This window comes from Ambystoma mexicanum, chromosome 5q (genome assembly GCF_040938575.1).
Source record: "Ambystoma mexicanum isolate Mex_15411 chromosome 5q, UKY_AmexF1_1, whole genome shotgun sequence".
In the NCBI taxonomy this organism is placed as follows: domain Eukaryota; kingdom Metazoa; phylum Chordata; class Amphibia; order Caudata; family Ambystomatidae; genus Ambystoma; species Ambystoma mexicanum.
This window is the reverse complement of record NC_090933.1, coordinates 594,609,687-594,632,070: the sequence shown is the minus strand read 5'-3', so window position 1 is coordinate 594,632,070 and position 22,384 is coordinate 594,609,687. Positions and strand designations below refer to the sequence as shown.

The 22,384-nt window shown below is 48.3% G+C and overlaps 1 protein-coding gene across 5 annotated transcripts in view; it reads right to left on the bottom strand.

Moving 5' to 3' along the window:
• Window positions 1-399: 399 nt before the first annotated feature.
• Window positions 400-22,384, bottom strand: part of LYN (LYN proto-oncogene, Src family tyrosine kinase) — a 675,065-nt gene continuing 653,080 nt past the window's right edge. For all 5 annotated transcript variants that reach the window (XM_069621063.1, XM_069621062.1, XM_069621065.1 and 2 more), the window contains one exon: window positions 400-2,342. In XM_069621063.1, coding sequence (XP_069477164.1) covers window positions 2,140-2,342 — 203 coding nt within the window. In that variant the 3' untranslated portion in view covers window positions 400-2,139. The remainder of the gene's footprint in view (window positions 2,343-22,384) is intronic.

Here is a 22,384-nt window from a genome sequence, read left to right as displayed (position 1 = left end):
CTTGTTCTGCTTGTATTTCTTTCTTGTATAGGACTTTGGAGAAAATACTATGTAAAAGCATGCACGCTTTCCATCACATAGCAACACATTGCTAATGATTAACCACATTGCCACATCACCAGGCATATCACATTTGCACCATATGCCTTGCAGATTCAAATTCAATGTGGCAGGGCTGGGAGAAATTACTTGATCACTCAGGGGCAGTTCCTGAGGGTTCCACCCCTGCTGCCACATTTTTAATGCGTTGTCCAGTACCGCTTGCCTCATCACCCCAAAACCGAAATGATTAGAAATTAAACTGTAGCTGCAAAGAAAATATGCCAAAACAAGGTAACAGCTACGTCGCATACCTTCACGGTGAATATTTAAAACAAAATGAAAGTCAACGCGAGTGAATTATTTGTTCAGCATTGCTTTATTTAAAACACAGTTTCCAACCGATTTCAGAATAGAAACTAAGGCTATAAATACTATGCCGTTGTACCTCATTTTGTTTCATGAAAGCAACAGAAGAAAAATCATGTAGAAGACTCAAATGTGGGTCTCTAGTACTTTTTTAAAGTCTAAACATTTATAAAAATACTTGGCAAGTAGTTAATTATTTTCTGCATAGTAATAGGTTTGTGCTTGGTTTCATAATGTAAGGCTACACAATCCATAGGCATTAATGGCATATGTGCATAGTGGACGATGGTATATGGCTTTGTGTTAGACGGTTGCCCTCCTCGGCCCCCAAATGATTTTTTTTAGGAATTCTGGTGGACACGGTTTGTGCATCAACAGGCAAACTTCCTTCTCACAGATGAGATATGAAGAGTTACTTGAAGGTGTGCAATTAGTGATATAGAGAGGTGTAGCCTAAGTGCTTTATCGGTGCCTGAAGTGGTCGAGAAATTACAAGAGAAACAAACAGAAGGTATTATCTAATGATGTAAACATCCCAATTCGTCACAGTATTCGAAGGCGATTTGTGGCCATTCGGGTGCATGCAAATATGTTGCTATAGCTTGCAGAACATTTTCTGAGACCACATACATGATATAATGATGTTACGGTCTAACATTTTAGGATACCACCGACTTGTTGACAGCCTTTGGAAGGAACGTCACAGCATTAAAAGGTCTATTTTAACATTTCTGAAATTTCAGCTCCATCAAAGAAAGGTAGTAAAAACTGAGCCAAAACAAGAATCAAAGAATATTTTAAAACAGCCACCCAAAAGAGGTCCGTTTGAGCTGCAAAAATCAAACACTGAGAATTAAGCATTCAGTATCACTCGATGTGCTGAAGGAGAAAGAAAAATATGCAGGTGAAAAGTAAAACAAGACCCTAGATTGAAATGTGCTCTTTGACCTTGCCATCGGTAGCAATGTCATTATACAATTGGTAGGTACTTTCATTGTCTTCTATAGATTACATGCCCAAAGCACAACATGAAAGCCTGGATTTCAAAAAACGTCTTATATAAAATGTAGAAAACACCTGAATGGATTAAAAAACCTGCTGGTGGTTTTAGGGATTCAAGTTTTGGCCTTTATCGGAAGGGATGTCGTACTGCTGTGTTGTGCGCTTCACCACTTCCGTGACATGTGGAGTCGTCTCCAGTGCGCGTCATTCTGCAACCACCTGCCGAGTGAGATTCCATCCACCGGGAAACAGGGATGATATGAAGCAGCCAGTTTCTGCTCCCATTTGTGGTTTGAGCCAGTTATTGAACATTAACTCTGGACATTTTGGAACAAAGCCCTATGCAGATGCTGCGGCTCCCTGCATTGAGGGTGTCTCTTGTGTTTTGGAGATATTGCGTCTGCTCCGGAAATTCAATAGCTAAAATGGAGTATGAGTGCAGGCCCTGGTCTACTGGGACGTTGGGTGTCTTCTTGGCTCAACATAGACATTTGAAAAATGCCTTCATTTTTCAAATTTCATATTTTTCAAATTTTCATATTTCAATTAAACAGTTGTCTGAAGAAAAGCAGTTTTTATTGTGGCTAGGATTGTTTATCTTCGTGTAGAACGTTCAGAGTCGCGTTTGAAGACGCACAATCCACACAGTCTTCAAATACATGAAGCCAAGGTAATGATAGCCAGTTTGCGGACAAGTGAGGCAAGGACTTTCTGGTCCACGTTTAGGTACTACGGCTGCTGCTGATATTGACCTTCTGTCGCCGTGTAAAAGTCATCCAGCACACTCTGCAAGTACTCAAACGTTGGCCTTTCTTCTGCCTTGTCCTTCCAACACAGCTGCATGATTTCATAGAGCTCCTCGGGGCAGTTTTCCATGCGTGGAATCCGGTAGCCGCGCTGAAGAGCCGTCATCACTTCTCCATTGCTCATGCCTACAAGGAACACAACAAAGAGAGGATCAGAGCATGGAACAGGCCGGCCCTTCCCTCCTCACATTATTCTCAGAACAGCAATACAGATAAAACATGTAGTGGTTCAAGGGCCTGCCCTCGAAATGCTCGTCCTAGACCAAACACAGAACATTAGCAACGCACGCAGCTTTAACCAACCACATTTAGCAACGTGCAACGCTGAACATTTATCATACTCAGATTATAAATAACTGTCAAATCATAATAAATAATTATTAAGCACATTGCTTTTAGCTTATTGTACTAAATAAGAAAAAGAGGGTGACTGCCAATGCTTTCGGGCTGGTAAATTACGTGGGCATACGAGCATAAAATGCACCAAATCTTCATCGAGTCCCAAGCGGAAGGTACATTTAGGTGAATTGGTCACCCAGTTCAATTGGTTGTTAAGAGGTAGAAATTCAAATGACCTGTAGCACAATCCTTCGAATAACTGGAGATCTAATTTGACAAAAGTTCCCTATTTGCAAGATATTTTCTGTGTTCACTACAAGTGGATAACTGGTAGGATTCTAATGTATGCGCGTGTTTTCTATAAGGGTATTATTGTTGTGATTTTAAAATATGCATGGGCGCCGATTCTGTGGTTTCTTTTACTTAGTTAATGGAAAAATCCAAACAAAGATTATAAGAAGAAGAAAGTTTCTGGAAAAGGCTTAGCCCAATCATTGCAGCATCATCCCTTTCTTGAGGGCTGACACTCAAAGTGCACAATGGCCCCGGGTAAACATTTCCGGACATTTCCAGAGAAATACAAGTTCGACTCATTGGAATCCGGATCAGACTTAATTTGAAATCATTCCATAAATTCACAATTACAAATTCATTGTGTACAGTTCACAATCAGCAACTTATAAAGAAAATGTATCATCACATCTAGGAGAGTAAAAAACAACAAGTTACTTACCCCTGGTAACGTTTGTTTCAACTGCATGTTACCTCTACGTATTCCTCATCTTATGATATCTCCTTCCAGTGTCAGCTGCTTTGGAAACTTTTTTGCGGTCGAGGGAGCCGTGCGTCGTCGTTAACTCAATGTCCCTCGAAGGCCTCCGTCCCCTCTCGGGGTTGACGTCATCGATAGTATAAATAGCACACACTGCGCCGGGTTACTTCAGTTCCCAGTTTTTTTGCCTCCTTCTCGCAGAATAACCAACATTTGTGAGCTCACAGAGACCAGTTGCTCAAGAAACTAAAGGTGTAATGCACCGAAATTCTACTGAGGGGGTAGGATGGGAGGGGTGATGAGGAATACGTGGCAAGAACATCCAGTCAAAAGAACGTTACCACGGGTAACTTGTTCTCCGAATGGATTGTGTCCTTCCACGTTTTCCTCATCATATGATGGCCTCCCAAAGCAGTATAGTATTGAAGGAGGGAGTAGGAATTTTCAAGGTTTATCATGAACATTGTGAAGCACAGCTTTTCCAAATCCCACCCCATGTCCTGGCGTAGAGTCTTGACAATAGTGTTTTGTAAAGGTGTGTACAGATGACCAAGTGGCTGATGCACAGATGTCCTGAATCAGCACCCCCCTTTGTAAGGCAGATGAAGTGGCCACGCCAGTTGTGGAATGAGCCTGTAAGCCGACAGGGGCATTTTTACTAGCTAGTCTATAAAACTCGGTAATGCATAACCTTATCCAATGGGATAAGGTTTGCTTTGTAACTGCAAGACCCATTTTGTGCCCGGTGTACCCAATAAAAAGTTGAGAATCTTGTCTCAGTTTAGCCAAATGAGAAATATAAAAATGTAACGCTCTTTTGGGGTCAAGCCTGTGAAGCCTTTCTTCCTCCTTACCAGGGTGAGGTGGAGGGTAAAACGGTGGCAATACCATTTTCTGGGATAGTTGAAATTCCGAAATCACTTTTGGCAGAAAAGTATGTCAGATTCTTAATACAACCTTTTCGTTATAGAAAGTTGTAGACAATGGCTTAAATGATCAGGCCTGCAACTCGCTGACCATGTATGCAGATGTTATAGCTGTTAAAAAGATAGTTTTTAATGTCAGCAATCTCAATGGGCAAGAGTGACACTAGATTCAAATCCCAAACAGGAACAACAAAAGGGGCAGGAGGGAACACATTTGTTAGCCCCCTTAAGAATTTAATTGCAAGTGGCATCTTAAAGTAAGAGGTTCTCTCAGAAGTGCGCTTAAAAATAGAAAGCACCGCCAGGTACCCCTTGACAGGGCCAACCTGGTGCCCCAGAATAGCCAGATGCAGTAGGAATGAGAACACCATAGGTCTGTCGCATAGAAAAGGATCCACATTCTTCTCTCTGCACCAGCTGAAGAACCTGTTCCAACAGCAGCGATACAGAGATTCTGTTGCTGGCCATCTGGCCAAAAGCAAAATCTCCATTAGGTCTTCCGAAAGGTCCCAATCCTTATATCTGAACCTTTCAGAAACCATGCTTGAAGGTTGAGGGTCTTGACCTCTGGATGAAGAACTCGACCCTCTTGCGAGAGAACGTCCTCTCTTTGTGGAAGACTAATTGGAGGGCAGATGGACATATCCAGAAGGTCCCACACTCTCCTGGCCCAATCCGGAGCAATTAGGATCATGGATTTCACAAACTTTCTCAACCTCCTGATCATGCGAGAAATGACAGGGACTGGAGGAAATGCGACAGCAGTAGAAACTCTCAGTCCACTACCAAAGTGTCCCCTCAAGCTCATCTCTGGGGAAATTCCCTGTAGCAGAACAGTTCGAACTTCCGGTTGACACTAGACACAAATCAATCTACTTGAGGGGTTCCCCAAATGGCGAAAATCTCTTGAAGGACTTCCTGAGCTTCCCACTCATGGGAGACTGCTCTGCCTGCTCAGAGTGTCAGCTGCTGTGGTCTCCTCTCCAGCTAGGTGAATTGCTGATAGGGCGATTCCTTCTTGAATTGCCCAAAACCAGAGCTGCATTGCCTCTCTGCACAGTGGTAGTGACCCTACACCTCTCTTGTTGAGGTGGTACATGGCCACTGTGTTGTCCATCATTATAAGGACATTCTTTCCCTGTAAAGAGGGCAGAAAGGCTTTCAGCACTAGTCTGATTGCCCTCAGCTTCACTAGGTTGATGTGTAGTTTGGACTCTGAGACCACGACCACTGACTGATTGCCTGGACTCCCCCATCGTGTGAGGGAAGCATCTGTAACTACAGTTATCTGTGGCCTTGGCTGCCAAAAAGGTTGACCCTTCAGAAAGTTGTCCTCACAGGCCCACCACAGGAGATCCTGTGCGACCCTGCTTGGAACCTGAAGAAGATCTGACACCTTGCCTGAAAACTGAGACCACTGGGACATGAGGGCCCACTGGAGGGATCTCATTCTCAGACGAGTCTCCGGCATCAGAAAAATGCAGGATGTCATGAGGCCGAGCAACCTTAGGAAATCAAAGGCCGGAAGACTCTAGGCATTCTGAAATTCAGTGACCATCTGCTGAGTGTGTTGAGCCCTCACCTCGAGTGGTGAGGCTCAAACCCCCCCCCCCCATCCCCCATCTTGAGGACGCATCCAGGACTGCTCTGATGAACCAGAGCTTTTTGGGATGATATAATGTGGGACGTCTTGAAATTGAGGGGGATGGCCAGTTGTGGAGAGAGTGACAGTTTATGCCGAGATGTTCCAGGATCTGTTCTGGAGAACGGGCCCTGATCAACCAATCAATTGTCCAGGTAGGGTTAGACGTGAATCCCCCCTCTCCGGAGACTCGCTGCCAGCAGCACCATCAACTTGGTGAAAAGCCTCGGACAGAGGTAAATCCGAACGGGAGAACTCAAAACTGATAGTGAGAGCCGCCAATGGCGAACATTGGGTACTTCCTGTGCTTGTGATGACTAGGCACATGAAAGCAAGCATCCTGAATATCCAATGATCGAATCCAATCCTGAAACTGGAGGGCCTGAAGTATCTGACAAAGGGTAAGCATTTAGAACTTATCCTTCCTGAGGAACTTGTTCAAGTATCTGAAGTCCAAAATGGGTCTCAATCCTTAATTGTTTGGGGGATTTAAAAAGTAAGGTGAGTACCACCCGTTGTTCCTCTCTATCACAGGTATTGGTTCTATAGCACCTTTCTCTAGCAGACTGGAAATCTCCTACAAGAGGAACGCATTTGGAATTTTGTGGGAGTGGCTCTGCGGTGGATGATCCAGAGGCCTTCTTAAAAAGGGGAGGCAGTAACTCTGGGGTACTGTTTGCAAGGCCCAATCCCTGTCATTCTTCCAGATGCCGAGTGAGCCTGTCTCCCCCAGCAATCCTCTGGATTAAGGCCTTAGAGTGGTTTTGAAGCAGTTGAAGCGGCAGCTAAGTGTAAAGCAGCCAATGCATGGGCAGACTTAGCATCTCTTCCTTCTCCACCACAAGGGAATTTTTTCTGACTTCTTTGACTGGCCAGACCGCTCCGTCTTCCAAAAGATCAAGAATAGCAAAAAGACCTACCCCTCAAAGTCTGTGCAGTGGGGTGCAAAGGTTGAGGCTGTCTGGTAGCGACACTGAGTGACTTGGCCACTGCTTTTGAGGTCTGTAATTTATCAAGGCTCTCATCAGCCTTGCTGCCAAACAATTGAGTGCCATCAAAGGGCATGTTGAGTAGTCTGGACTGCACATCTGGTGCAAAGCCAGACTTCCTCAACCACGCAAACCTGTGCATCACCGTGCTCACCGCCATGGCTCTGCTAACGCTATTGTCAGAGTCCAAACCTGACTGGGGAGATTCTCACATTGCGTCTTTATCATCCGTCACAATGTTCTTTATCGTCCTTCACAATGTTCATGAACTCTTCTCTCTCCTCTACTTCAGGGATATGCTCAGCTGCCATAGAAAATCTAATCGCACAAGGTAGGTACATTTTGCTAGAGGGCAAGTGGCATTGAAAGACTTTAAAGCCATACTATGGCTGAAAAAACTTTAGCAAGTGTGTTGAAAAGCTTGTCTTCCCTTTCTGGAGGTATGGTAGGGTGAGCTGTCTGTCTTGATGTAGAAGTTGCAACCTGGACCACAAAGATTTCTGGGGTAGGGTGTCTTGAAGGATATTCCAGATCAATGATTGAGGGTTTGCATTTTTTTACCCAGATCTTTACTGACGGACAGGTTTGTATCAGGGGACTCCCAGTTAGCCTTGACCCTCTTTTGTAAAGCCAAATGAAATAAAACAGGGTCTTTTTGCAGACCCTTATCTAGAATGTCCATCAGTTCATCCTGTTCAAAGGCTACAGCTGGTCTCCCCCAACCCAGGAATTCAGTTACCTTATTCATGAGCTGTCTGTAAGACTCCTCAGCGTGCTCAGACAGGTCAGGCTTACCAAACACAAGTTCAGGGGAAGTGTCCAAGCCATCTGCACTCTGAAGATTTTCATACAAGTCTTGCATCCTCACCTCCTCAGATATTAAAGCTTTAGAAACATTGGGTGTTCCATATTCCAGCCCAAAAGGTGGAGTGTTTCCTGATCCGAGGATTCATGGTCCTTGAATATAGAGGAAATAGACTTGAAAAATTCCTTTTTTGGTTAAGGCTTGAAAGATTTCTTAATTTCTTTCGAGGGCGTCAACAGCGTAGACACTTTTGACGTAGCCAGCACTGGTTTCGACGGGCTCGACCCACAACTCGGAGTCTTTGAGGGTTGAGGACTGGGCCTTTCCTCAAATTGAGGTTTGAGAGCTCTCATGGGTCAGTGGCTTTTCACCTGGGCTCGAGGGTGCATGCGGGTCGTGGCTTTTCATCTTTTCTTTCAAGGGGGGTTGGGGCCACTGTTAGGCAGAATCCTGTGCAGTTCCCTTAGGGAACACTGCCAAATGATTAAGACTACAGGAGTAAGCAGTAAACCCAATTGGTAGCAGTCTGCACCACCCAGATTTACCTGGTAGCTGTGGCTGAGCAGTCAGACTTCTCTCAAGAAGAGTTAGGCAGTATACAGAGGATACACAATAGGGCCAAAAACACAGTAGAGCAAGCAAACACTGACCAGAGCTTGGTATCAAAAGTATATAATTATTTAACACACACTTTAGAAAATACACTAGCACTATAAATCAAAAACAAGTTCAAACGCAATCAGAAAAGTATACACACCTCCCTTAAGAATTATTAGGCAAGTCTAAGTCAAAACACCACTATTTGTAAAAACAGATGCGAGCGCGTAACTTAGATGGCACTCCAATAATTAAGTTAAAGGGAGAGAAAAAGGTAGATCATGAAAATAAAACAGTTCCCAACACTTTAAGAGACAAAAACAAGTTAGTGAAGGCAGAGTCTACTGTAGAGCCAAAGTTCATAGGCCAGGCCCACTTTAAAAATGGAGCAAGGTGAAATGTGCCCAAGATCACACAGTTGCAAAATGCATTAAAGTCTTTGTAGAAATGTTCAAAAGAGGTTGGGGTGGTTCAAAAGATAAAGTTAGAAGGTCTGAAGGCCAACCCAGTTGGAAAGCTAAGGATTTAAGGGTCACCTTGAGCAAACCGAAGAAAGGGAGGCCAAGAGAGTATCTCGTCGAGGAGGAAACTTGGAGTCGTTGCACTGCCCAGGGAAGAAACAAGCCGCGGAGTTCGTCGGTTAAAAGGTGCGTTCCTGGTATTCGCGGTCACAGTGGTGCAGCTTGGCTATCCGGCCGCCGGGGTGCTTGGCACGGGCGATTCGACCAAGAGACATCCTGGAAGGCGAAATGGCCAACTGGTTGATCCCACCAGCTCAGAGGAAGAAGACTCTTTCAGCAGAAGATCTTCTCTTGTCGTCGGGAAAGTGGTGACGTTGTTGCAGCAGGGCTCCACCGGTGGTGTCGTCGTGGCAGATGGCTCAGCTTCTCCCCTCTTCGGATTTCTTAGGTCCTGTGGCGACTTCTCAAGTTCCAGTCCCAAAAGCCCTGCTTTTATGCCGAAAAACCCCCATTCAACAGCCTAGCTGTCACTCAAACATGCTAAGTGGTGAGCCGGGCGGCTCACCACTGGCCCAATCATAACAGAGTGCGACTTGGGTGGCTAAGGCAACGCAGTCCAGGGTGCCAATTCCCCCACCCACACATCCTGTGGAACCCAGACAGAGTGGCACCAGTTGGAGGGCTTCTGTGGAGAAGCCCGCCAAAAAGTGGAACAAAGGGCCCGACCTTGGTTGGAGTTACAGAGACGGACACGAACGCCATTTTAGAAAAGAGTTCTGGCAAAAAGACCCAACCGGTGATTTAATATTAAATAAATAAACGGGCGGTATCTTTAACATTGCACCAAAAAGTGGTGCGTTTAAAATCAATGGGAAAATCCCATAGGAAATATTCTGGTGGAATATTTTGCGTGGTAACCACTGCCACCAGCCAGAAACTCGACAAGGGGGGACTGGATAGTGCCCCCTTGAAAACAGATCCAGGGGCAATCGAATTAACCCCTTCCAGTACTTCCACAATATGATGGTTTGTATTGGTTCTGTTCACAATTTTGGACTAGTAAAGTCAATGGTGACTTTACATGCCCTGGGAGACAGTAGTGAGTCCCAGGGTATGGAGTCTATGTTTTGGGGTCACTATGACACCCCTGTGTTACGGCACTGAGGGTGCTGTGTAACACATACACAACAACAGATGATACCCTATGGAGTAAAAAAAAAAAAACATAGCCCATAAGCACACAAAAAGTCAAAGCCATACCTCAAATCATGCCTAAGAGTGGGAGGAAAATTGTCTCACTCTTAGCAGGAGATGAAAAACCCCAAAAATCCAGCAAAGCTGCTGGGGGACTCACTAGGTTTGGGAAATTATCCTTATAAGAGAACAGCCACCTTCATGAAGAATTTCAACATTTGAAGCCTAAACGCCTCCAAGTCAGCTTTCAAAGTGGACTTACCTGGGCAGGTTACTCTGCATTCAGGTGAGGAGTCAGAGGACGAGGACGGAAACCTACGATGTTGTTTCTTCCATAATTTTGATGACGAAGATGAATGGCGAGACTGTGAATGTTTTTTGGAACTTTTTTCAGCAGCGTCTTACCCCACGGTTCATTTGAAGAACGTCTCTTGGAAGATGTTGTGGAAGGAGATTTCTGAGGGGGGCCTACCTGCAGCGTGCATCCCCTTTCTTTCCTTGATCACCTTCCCCCATCATGGATTGACAGGATCCACAGTCAGCTGTCCTGAGGTCGGTGCCAAGGCACCACAAACTAATGCAATGAGGGTCGGTAATGGAAACTTTCGACCCACAGTCAACACGTTTTTCAAACCTGGCCTTCAGGGTAGAGGAAGTAGACTTATTCAACAAACGTAGTTTCGACCAACAATGCTGCATTATCTGAAGCAATGGCTTTGGCAGAAAAACAAAATTGAAGCAATGGGTAAAGTGCATGCTATTTATACTATTGATGGCATCACCATTTAGAGGGGGTGGAGGCTTGAGGGACATTCAGTCGACGACAACGCATGGCACCCTCTACCACAAAATATTTTTCCGAAGCATCTGACGCTGAAAGGAAATATCATAAGATGAGAAATACGTGGGAGGACACTGTACATTCGAAAGATAATTTAAAAAAATCCATTCAACTTCAACTACAGAGGGATCACTACACTATTAAAGTGATTATCATATTATCATCCATCTAACCTCCCGTGGATTTTTAAGAGCATTTTAACAAAGCTATTTTGCCAAATTAATCCGGTTTCTTGAGCAATATGCAAGGCTCACAAAATCTACCAGCCCACTAGTATTGGTGAGTAGTTTTTATGAAGGGCGAGTACCATTTGCATGATACTCAACCTTGCTGGCGAGTATTGGGATGTAAGAAAATTATTTTTCATTTACTGAAAACACACTTTGTTCGCAGCAGTAAATGGCAAATACAAGTTTCACTGTGCATGCTTGACAGCATTGCACCAAATATGAAGTGTGCTATGCCGACATGCACCATTTTACGAAAAGCCCATGTAAATATTTTGTCACCAGTCACCTTGGGGCAAGTGCATTTCTCTTAGGTTGAGTATGTAAACTAGGAAACTCGCCCTGCAGGGCTAGTGGGAGTTTTAAGAATGTGCAAGGCCCATAACTCCTGTTCTCCAGCATTGATATCTTTCATGGATTCACATGTTGAATATTCCACATCGCCAGGCTGGGAATCCTCAGTACCATTAAAACAGTTTAACTTTACATTTCAAAACTGTCACTTTAATGCTCTGAGTCATTTTGGGTCATACTGTCCACAGCCAATTAGACAGGTCCCCTCAGCTCCACCCCTGGTTGCCATCTCCAGATTTGGCAGCGCACGTAATGTGGCAGAAAGAACCAAGAAGTGCCAGATAGGGGTAGGAGGGAGGGTTGCATGTGAATCCATGAAAGATACCAATGCTGGAGAACAGGAGTTACAGGTAACGTATTCCTTCTCCAGCATTGGATCGTTCATGGATTTACATGCTCTTGAATAAGATAATATAGCAGTACATATATACAACCAAAACAGGCGGAGGCACAGCTCAACAGAAGTAACCAACTCACTGCTGGAACACTCATCTCATGCAAAGAGGTTGCGAAGCACTGCCTTGCCAAATTGGGACACCTCCCTAGAATCCCCATCGACGCAGTAGAATCTTGTGAAGGTATGGACAGACCTCCATGTGACTGCCCAGAAGAGTTCACGCAGGGGAACACTGGACAGGGACACCGTAGTTGAAGCGACAGCCCTCTTCAAGTGTGCTCTTGATCTTACTAGAAGGGGTCTGTTAGCCAGACGAAGGCAGTGGGAAATGCATGCTGACAGCCATGTTACAATGGACGACTTTGAAAGGCATTGCCTTTGCGGACAGGTCCGATGGCAACAAAAAATTGTGATGAATTTCAGAACTCTATAGAGCGAGCCACATTTGAGGGCTCAGGCAACATCCAGGGAATCTAAGAATTGCTTCGGTGGAGACGAAGGAGAACCAAAGAACACAGTCAGAATCAAGGATTCGTTAAGGTGGAATGAAGAAGGGACCTTCAGCATGAAGTAAGGGTTCATGCAAAGGACCACTTTAGACTGATGAATTCAAGTAGGAAGGCTTGCATGAGAGGACCTGCAGTTCACCCACCTGTCTGGCTGAAGTAATGGCAACTAGGAATGCCATCTTCAGGTGCAAAATGTCAAGGAGGCTCTCTGTAGAGGCTTGAAAGAAGGTCCATTAGCTTTGAGGGGATCACGTTGAGTTCCCAAGCTGGAGCAGGGACGAAAAGCATGAAACAGTCCTTTGAGGAATTCTTTCACCAACCTGTGTGACCATTGTGTACCCAAGGCATGTGTGTCCTGCAAAATGGCTGCTAAATGCACCTTAATAGAAGAGTGTGCTAAGCCATCATTTCTCAAAGACAGGAGGTATGGCAAGACGTATGCAGCCTGAATGTGCAACGTTTCCAGGTGTTGAGCAGCACACATACCAGAACCGCTGCCCCAGGAGGGGGCGTTCCAGCGCACGTCAGCTGCAGAGCCTGGTGGGCGCCAGATTCCGCGAGGGTACCCAGCCCACATAGTGCCGCGAAGAGGCCTGAGGAGCCGCCCCCCCCCCACACCAGCAGAGAACACCCGGAGGACGCAGGCTGAGGGCGGCGATGGACCAGAAGTGTCCGCAGGCGTGGGACCATTGGACGAGGCCCTGCCAAAACGAGGAGCCCCACGAGCCGAGAGGATCCAGCCCAGGGCCCATGCCAGCGGCACACCGAAGCGGGGGAAACGTAGGAGAGCTACGCGCAGGCCCCCAGGAGCGTCCTCCTCGATTGGGGTTGAGGACCCCCCAGCCCACACCCGGAAAGCGGAGGGGCATCTGGCGTCGCGCAAGTTGCAGTGCCCACGTAGGAGGAGCCCAAGCCTGAGCACCGGCCCCGCAGGCTCCACCGAGGCTCCCCAGGCCGCGGAGACCACACGGCAGGGCCCAACACGAAGACAGTGGGCTAACCAAGGTAAGGAGGCGGCGGGGGGGGGAAGTGGTACGCAGAGGAGGGGTCGCCTCCCCTCCCTCCCCAACCCCTCCTTCAAAATAAGCCTAGAAATTATCCCAGCTGGGCAGAGGGCCAGGGAGGCCTCGGCCTCCAAATAACTTCTGTCCCCCCCCCCCCCACCCCCCTAAGACCTGGCACCAGGGGCCCATCCAGGAAAGCAGGCCTTGGCTCTGGACACAAAACTCCCTCAGAGCCCTGGGGTTACTACCAAGCCGGCAAAGGAACAGGGCGGGCGCACCAACCGGAACATTGAGACTAATATAAGGAGAACCTGCATAGAGGCACCACCCCCAGGTGCCTCACCAGATCCTGGAGCAGCCCCCGCTCCAAGGGGCGATCTCCTCTCTGCAGCGTTTTCGCCGGCCTCACTCAGCCCAGAACGAAGCCCCCAGAGCCACCATGCCCGCCGTAGGTGACCCCCCCCCCCACTGCAGCACTTACAAAGGAAGGATTAAAGCAATTTGCATGGACATACAGGCCTCAATCGTAGACCTCAGGGGGAGAGTGGACACCCTGGAGGAGAAAATGGAAGGAATGGAAAATAATCACCTCCAGACAGACCTGCTGGACATGAAATACGAGGCGAGGCTAACGGACTTAGAAATCAGAGAGAAGGACTTAATTTTAAAGATGGATGACTTAGAAAACAGAGCGTCGAAACAACCTGCACATCACGGGCGTGACCCAGGAGAGAGGTGAGACAGCAGCCGACGTGGGGAGGAAAGTCCAAGGCCTTATTAACCAACTCTTCATGCTAGAAGGGGGCAAGGAAGTCCAGCTGGAAAGAGCGCATTGAGGTGGAGGAGGCGCAGGGGGAGGCCCAAGGACCATCGTGGTGCGGTTTCTCCGCTATAGAGAGAAACTGAAGGTCCTGGAGAAAGCAGAAAGGTTGGGGAGCTTCATCTTCAAATGGGATACAATCAAGATATATCAAGATCTATCGACCCTCACGCTTACCCGCAGAAGAGTGTGCCGCCCGCTCACCCAGTGGCTCACAAGCCCGGACATAAGATATAGGTGGTCCTTCCTGTTTGCCTTATCATTCGAATGAGCTGGGGTAGACTACAGAGTGACCAGTGGTAAAGAGGCCTCGCAGGTGCTGCAGGTGCTTAAGGGAGATGTCCCAGAGGAGGGAGATGTTGTGGGCACCAAGGAATCGGCAGGAGCTAGGAGAGAACCGGAGGGCCCCTGGTCCACAAAGAAGAAGACAAAGGGCAGGAGAAAATTCAAAAAACCAAACACCCCGACGTCAGAAGCTGGAGAGGACTAGAGGAATAAACACAATCTGGCAGGGAGTGTGAGGTCAGCAGTTAAGCATCCCTGGCTGGGGACACATGTTTTACCAAGAGAACTGCGGTGCACGAATAATGTTTTCACCCTGGTGGCTTGCCCGTTGGCAGGAGTCATGAATGGGGGGGGGCAAGGAAGGGGGGAGGGAAGGGAGGAGGGGCTAGGGGTTCCCGTGCACAATACATGCCCAACTCCAAAGGGGCATGGCGCAGCGCCCACAGGACCGGGAAATTAAAGAATGCAAGAAAAGGAAGCAATGGCAGACAATGGGAGAAGGGGCCGGGTCAAGACACTCAGAATAGGCTCACTCAATGTCAAGGGGCTTAACTCCCCATTAAAGGGCTCCCTCCTGGGGCGAGAAATTAAGAACGCTAGCATAGATGTTCACTTCGTACAAGAGACCGGAACAGTGAGGGGTGAAGAGAGGGCCATCCCCGGATCCCACGTGGGCCAAACATTTTTGTCGTCTGGCCACACAAAGAGAGGCGGTGTAGGGATATTGCTCCATAGGCACCAAAAATTAACAGAGGTAACCCGCTGTGAGAGGGAGGATGGGAGAGCATTGGTAGTGTCCAGTAATTTACATAACTCGAGTCTCACCCTAGCAGCCATATATTGCCCCCACGTAGGCCAGATGGAATTCATCCAAGAGGCCATGGGAGAAGTGATGGCCAAGGCAGAAGGGCTCATGCTCCTGGGTGGGGACTTCAACATGTGGACGGATTGAGAGTTGGACCATAGTGGGAAGACTATCCCGCCAGGCAGCAGAGGGGGAAGGTCGCATGGGGGGCTCATTGACCTGATGTGGGAGCAGGGGCTGGTGGACATATGGAGGGAGCTACATCCATTGGCGAAGGGATATACCTTCTACTCTGCAGTCCATGGCACTAGGACAAGAATAGATCACTTGTTCACGGGACATCAGTACATGAGCAGAATAGATGCCTCTGAGATTCGCCCGATCAGCTGGTCGGACCACAACATGGTCTGGTCAGACATTAGCATATCGGGCCTGAAACCCAGGGAATCCCTATGGAAATGCAATGATTTCCTACTGAGGGACGTTGTTTTTAAAGAGGAAATGTCAACGGGGATCAGAGAGTTTTTTTTAACTAAACGACACGGGAGAAGTGAACCGGGAAATTGTATGGGAGGCGGCGAAGGCAACCTGGAGGGGTAGGCTGATAAGTGAAGGAGCCTCCAAGAAGAGGGTCAGGACCCTCCTGTCTCTCAGCTTGAGGTCAGAGATACTCGCCCTGGAAAGGAGGAAAGAGGGAAAGAGAGGGATCTGAGCATAGCTAGAGAAAAGACAGGAACTGAGGGAATTAGAGCTGGGCAAAATTGTAGCGGGACTCCAACACCTGTGTCAGAGATACTATTAGAAAGGCGACAAGGCCGATGCCATGCTGGCAGCTAAACTTCGAGGTCAAAGGGCGGACAGATGGGTGGCAAGAATAATGAGTGGCGAAGAAGGGGAAAGATCAGACCCGGAAGGCATAGCAGAGAAATTCGCCAGCTTCTATGAGACCCTGGGAGGAGGAGGTAGAGAAGGAAGCACGGGAGAGATATCTAGATGGGGTCATTCTCCCGGCTCTCGGAACTCCAGAGGCGACGGCCCTAGACGCCCCGATAACAGAGGAGGAGTTGCTCAAAGCAATATCGGGTCTGAAGCTGGGGAGGGCCCCGGGGACAACGGGTTCACCGCAGGTTTTTACAAGGCCTTCTCAGGTTTACCGGTGGGATTCCTAGCAGGACTATTTTCAGATATAATGAAGACAGGGAGGGCGCCCCCGTCATTTGGCAAAGCTCTAATTACGGTGATCCCGAAGGAGGGGAAGGACCCGGCGGATTGCTGCTCCTATAGACCAATCTCGCTCCTCAATGTGGACGCAAAACTATTCACGAGGATCATCGCGACGAGACTGGATGGCCATATGCCGGGTCTAATCCACTCAGACCAAGTGGGCTTTCTACAGGAGAGGCAGGTGGCGGACACCCTACGTAAAACCCTGCACCTCAAGAGGTTGGCAGCACCGAAGGGGGAGAACCCGGTATTGGTGTCCATTGATGCAGAGAAGGCGTTTGATCGGGTTGATTGGGGGTTTTTACATGTGGTACTCGAGAAGCTGGGGTTCGGGATAGGGATTAGGCAAGCCATCAAGGCCCTATATGTGTCACCTTCAGCCAGAGTCACAGTCAGTGGACACCTGTCACGTATTTTTAGCCTTCAAAGAGGGACTAGGCAGGGCTGTCCCCTCTCCCCCCTCCTCTTCGCCATGACCATGGAGATACTTGCAGAATACCTCAGAGGTTCTCCCACGGTACGGGGCATTGACGGGGGAGACCGTACCTTCAAACTAGGCCTCTATGCAGACGTTATTTTGCTCCACCTGAGAGAGCCCACACGATCAGTCCCAGCCGCCCTGCAGGTAATCGAATTGTTCGGTCGCTTCTCAGGCTTCAAGGTCAACGTAGGCAAGTCAATGATCTTTCCCTTTGCCTCAGGCGCAGATAGAAACATTGCCGAATTGTCTCCCCTGGGACTCCAAATTTGTACAGATGGGATAAAATATCTGGGGATCAATATTGTTAGACTCAGTGAGGACCTGAGTCAGGCAAACTACCCTCCGCTGTTTGAGAAACTGTTAAGGGACATGGAAGGGTGGGGGAAAGGGCAAATTTCTCAGATGGGCAGAATAAATGCCATAAAAATGAATCTGCTCCCTAGAGTACTGTATGTCTTCCAGCTGCTCCCCTTGGAGGCTCCCGAAGCGTACCTCGGGTAAGCCAAGAGGCGCATAATGAAGTTCATATGGCAGGGCCGGAGACCCAGAATAGGTTACGAGACCCTCACCCTCCCTAAGGAAAGAGGGGGAGTCACCCTCCCAGATCTGAGTGCCTACCACAGAGCGGCCCAGTTTAGGGCTCTAGCTCCTCACCTTAGAGAGGACCCCAATAAACAATGGGTCTATATTGAAAACTCCTACCTAAGCCCAGTCAGAGTAGGCAAATGGTTATGGGTTCCATTGAAAAAGCTCCCAAAAAGGATTAGGGACCACCCAATACTAGGAACCATGTGGAAAGCTTAAGCAGGAAAGGGAAATGGAGAGAAAGTGATCACGTGGCCCTCGCCACTAAGTCATATCTGGTCCACGCCAGTGCTGGAGGAAATCCCAGGCCACGAACATTACCAGTCTTGGTTTGACGCAGGACTCTGTAGGGTCGGCCAGCTGGTAAGGGAAAACTCATTCATAATGATCCAGGAGCTCGAGGAGGCACTGGGAATTGGTAGACTCTCACCACTCTTATACCTTCGACTCAAGGGAATCCTAATCAAGCCAAAGCTGAAGCAATGCATACAAAGAAAGCTCACCCCGGTAGAAAAAATCCTAGATTCCCACATAGAAATGAAGGGGCTCATCTCCCTCCTATACGAAACTCTTGACCCCCGGGGAGGTAACGACCAAAAGCCTCAGAGGGAAATGGGAAAGGGACCTGGGCCGTGAAATTGGGGACGGTCTCTGGGGGAGACACTGCAGCAGGGCATTCAAGACATCGATTTTGTGCCAATACAAGACTCACGCCATCAAACTCCTCCATAGGTGGCAATACGACCCTATCTCCCTCTCTAGGATGTTCCCGGACGTTGTCCCAGTGTGCTGGCATGGATGCAGGGAAAAAGCCGACTATTGGCACATGTGGTGGACATGCAAAAAAGTCCAAGCTTATTGGTCGGAAGTGCTTAGTTGGCTCAAAGAGGCGGGGAGGGGGATTACCTGCAGGACCCAATCTTGCAAATATTTGGTCTCCAACAAAGGGATGAGCACTGGCAGAAATGACCGGATTTGACACTATTGTTGGCAGCTAGAGCGTAGCGGGCCAGGACATGGAAAAGAGCAGCCCTGCCAACGAGAAGGGAATTGGTGGCAGTGGCCAAGGACATCTACTTTATGGAGAGACTAACAGCAGCTATACAGGGCTCAAGTGTGCAGATAGAAACTGACTGGCTGCAATTCATGGAGGTGTTCATCAACACTGAGGACACGACCAGAGGGTAACGTGGGCTCTCCACTCGGCCCGAAAACAGATCAGGTATAGAACACATTGCACAGGATTAAGGAGAGTCGACTAAACACTGACGGTCATAAGCCCGGTCTGCGCTGCCTGAACAGGAGAAACACGGAAAGCGGACATTGAGTCCCGAGAAAAGGGGTTTGGGGGGAGGGGGAGAGGGGAGAATGCCTCAGAGGTTCATGGCTTTTCGTCTTTTGTTGAATTTGTAAGGGGGCAGTAGCCCAATGTTTATACTATGAATAAGCTCTTTGTTGCCTTGAAAAACCAATAAAAATTGAATTTAAAATAAAATAGTGTTTTCACTGTCTTCTGTAGCAGGACAATGTAGATGGCACCCCCCCCCCCCAATACAGTAACCCCCCTCAGCACTCCCCTCCCCCCCCCCGGGGTCAAGATGTTTCTGCAGTCTGGAGGTAGCGGTATGTTTCTGAATTCTACAGCTGCAGGAGACAACCTGTCAAGTTGAGGGATGCTGGGTTGTGCTGCAGGACGGACCCGTTGTCTCTGAAGAGAAGGTTGGCGAGCTGGGGCAATCTGATATAGACTGCCACCAACAGGTGAAGTAGGTCGAAGTACCAAATATGCTGCGGCCAGGCCAGGGCCACCAGGATCATCATGCAGTGGTTCTGTTTGAGTGTACCGAAAACTCAAGGTAGCAGAGGCATCAGGGGAAATGTGTAAAGGAACAGTACTTCCCATGGGATTGAGAACACGTTTCCCCAGGCTCTCCCCTTGGGAAAACCTGCTCACAAAACTGGTGCATTTCTTGTTGATCAGTATTATGGCATTTATCTTCAGATGACCGCACTCAGAGAAGAGACAGAGCCTGAGACAGAGGACCTTGCCGTGGTGAAGTTCCCATTCGTGGCAGAACCAGAGTTCCCTGCTGAGTGAATCTGCTATGGTATTATGGCTCCCTGGCAGAGAATTAGGAACATGTGCGTCGGTGCACCACGCCCACAGCGCCAGACAGTGAGTGTGTCCCCTTTGCTTGAGAATATAGAACATCATGGTGGTGTTGTCCATGAAGACACAAACCACCTGGTTCTGTAATTGTGGCTTGAAGGACTTTAGGGCCACCCTAAGCTCCAGAACATTAATGTGTAGGGCTTTTTCTTCAGGCAACCACAGGCCTCTGGCATGGAGTTCTCACATGTGAGCTCCCCACCCATCCAGGGAGGTATCCGTGGTCACTGTGACTTGATGTGCCAGAAGTCAAAAGGGGGCAGCATGAATGAGTTTGAGATGACTCAACCACCATAGAAGGGTGTTTTGAAAGAAGGGCATGAAGTGACGCTTGTCCTCTGCAAGACCGATATTTGGAACGCATGAAGGGGTCTCATTCAGAGTGTGTGAACAATGGGATTCATGAGAACATCATTCTCAGGAGGGATTTGAGAGAGCAACCGAAGCAACCAGTAGGTGTGACATAAGGGACTCTGCTCAGGATAGTATTCACCCTCTCTGAAAGCGTGAGCGACACATGCGAGAATGTTGAGGTGTGAGCCCAAGTTCTGAGCAGGATTTAAGCAGGACTTTGAAAAGTTCACAGAGAACCCCAGTGTCGTTAGACACAGGATTGTATAGTGGAAGCGATGGGGCGTGCACCAACCAATCGTCCAAATACTGATAAACGTGAATACCTGAATGCCGGAGGTGGGCTGCTACTGGAGGCAGGCATTTGGTGAACACCCTTCTTGGTGCTGATTTTAGTCTGAAGGGCAGGGATTTTAATTGGTAGTGTTTTCCTGTGACCTTGAATCATAGAAAACACCAGTGTCGCTGATGAATGGGGATATGGAAGTACGTATTCTCTAGGTCTGGAGAGGGAATCCCCTTGTTTCAGCTGGTCCATGATGTGTTGCAGCATCACATTGCAAAACCTTTTAGACTTAAGGAATTTGCTGATCCTTCTGAGGTCTAGTATGGGTCTCAACCCTCCTGATTTTTTCTTCACCAAAAAGTATCTGGAGTAAACTCCGGTGCCCCGCAGGTGAGCTGATACAACCACCATCACCCATTTTAGCAGGGAAGACCGTACCTCTTCTAGCAGCAGGGATAGGTGTATTTCCACTTCTTAGACAGGAGGAATGTAGGAGAGAGGCCCAATGAGGCCCAGAGTATGGCCCTGTTGAATGATGGATAGCGCCCATGTGTTGGCGGTAATGGATTTTCACTGTGTGTTACGCTCACCTGGTCTCTGCTGAGGCGTTGTGGCACGGTTGCAGCCCTGCCGGGGGTGAGGTCGCTTGGGTCCGACTTCGCTCTCTGCGCTTATGTGGTGACTGGTGGTAATAGGTGATGCTGCTCGGGACTGCTCCTGCGTGGAGAATATGCCAGCTTGTGCACCTGATCCCCTTCCAGACCCCTTCTCCCAAACCGTGGTACCTGTGGGATGCGCTGTCCCTGGAAAGCTCACCTGTTGATTAGTTTTGGCGAGCATTCCATCCTGCTGCTTCTGGCAGGGGCGCTTGTATGATCTGGACCGATTTCCTTTACTGGTCCTTTGCACGTGGTAGTCCAGTCCTGCTGCGACTAAGCAACTATACTTCGTCTGTTTTTGTTGTTGTATTGTAAAGGTTGTTGTCTTGTATTTCTGTCTGTTCCACTTTTGATGTTTGCTCTTTTCCTTTCTAACCTTGCAGGTGATGTTGCCGGCCCGGCAGAAGCTGCGGAGCTCAAGGCGGCAGCCAGAGGGAATGAGGAACAAAGCTGCAGCGGCACAGTACCTGGTAAGTTGTTAACTAGGGGGCGTGCGGGGTTCAAATGAGTTCGTGGATGCGGAGTGCGGTGGTGCGGCGTCGGGATCAAGATCACTGGATGTCAGGAGATGAGTCTGCAGATGAAGCGATGAAGCACCTGTTTCCTGGAGGTGAGTATGCAGGAGAACACCTGGTTTCAAAGGTAAGCAAACTGGTCCAAGCGGCGGTTAGCGACACGTTGCACGCGAGTGCACAGTAACGCGAAGCACTGGCCTTAAGGATGGAGCAGCTTATATAGCTGATCTTCTGAAGCCACACCCACCAGGTTCAGCCTGCCTGCCACACCCGATGAGTCAGTACATGAAGACCAGGCCTAGGTGCCACACCCGATGAGTCAGCCCATGAGGATGTTCTCAGGAATAAAGGCTTTCAGCTCCTGGAAAATTCTTGTAAAATAAAAGCACTCCTGCACTGAAATAAAGTAAAAGCACTCCTGCACTGAAATAAAGTGTTCCTGCTCACATCTCTATATGAGCCTGGTGCCAAAGGCACCAGGACTGAGTCCAGCCAGGGCCCCTGTGTTTATGGGTCCCAAAGGGACATAAGTGAGTCAAGTGACCCATTGCCCCCATCACTAGATGGTGTGGTTTTTGTGTTCTGGGGCCTGTGGCCATGACACTGTGCGATGTTGGCAATCCGTCCCTCTATTGGGGTGTCAAAGTGGGGGGTCAGGGCTGGGGCCTGGCGAGTCCTGCTTTGGCACTTGAATTCTGGAGGAAACTTCTTCCAATTACTGGCTTCATCAATAAGACTGATCTCCTCGTGGTTGGTGCGGGTGCGGGATGTCTGCAGACAGCAGGAGGATCTATAATCCCTTTAAAACCTTGATTTTCCTGAGCGAAAGGACGGGCAACGTTGTTGCAGAGTACCCAATGAACGGGCTGTCTCAGTGTTTCCTTGATGGCCTACAGGGTCTCATCAACCGTCTTTCCAAATAGGTGAATG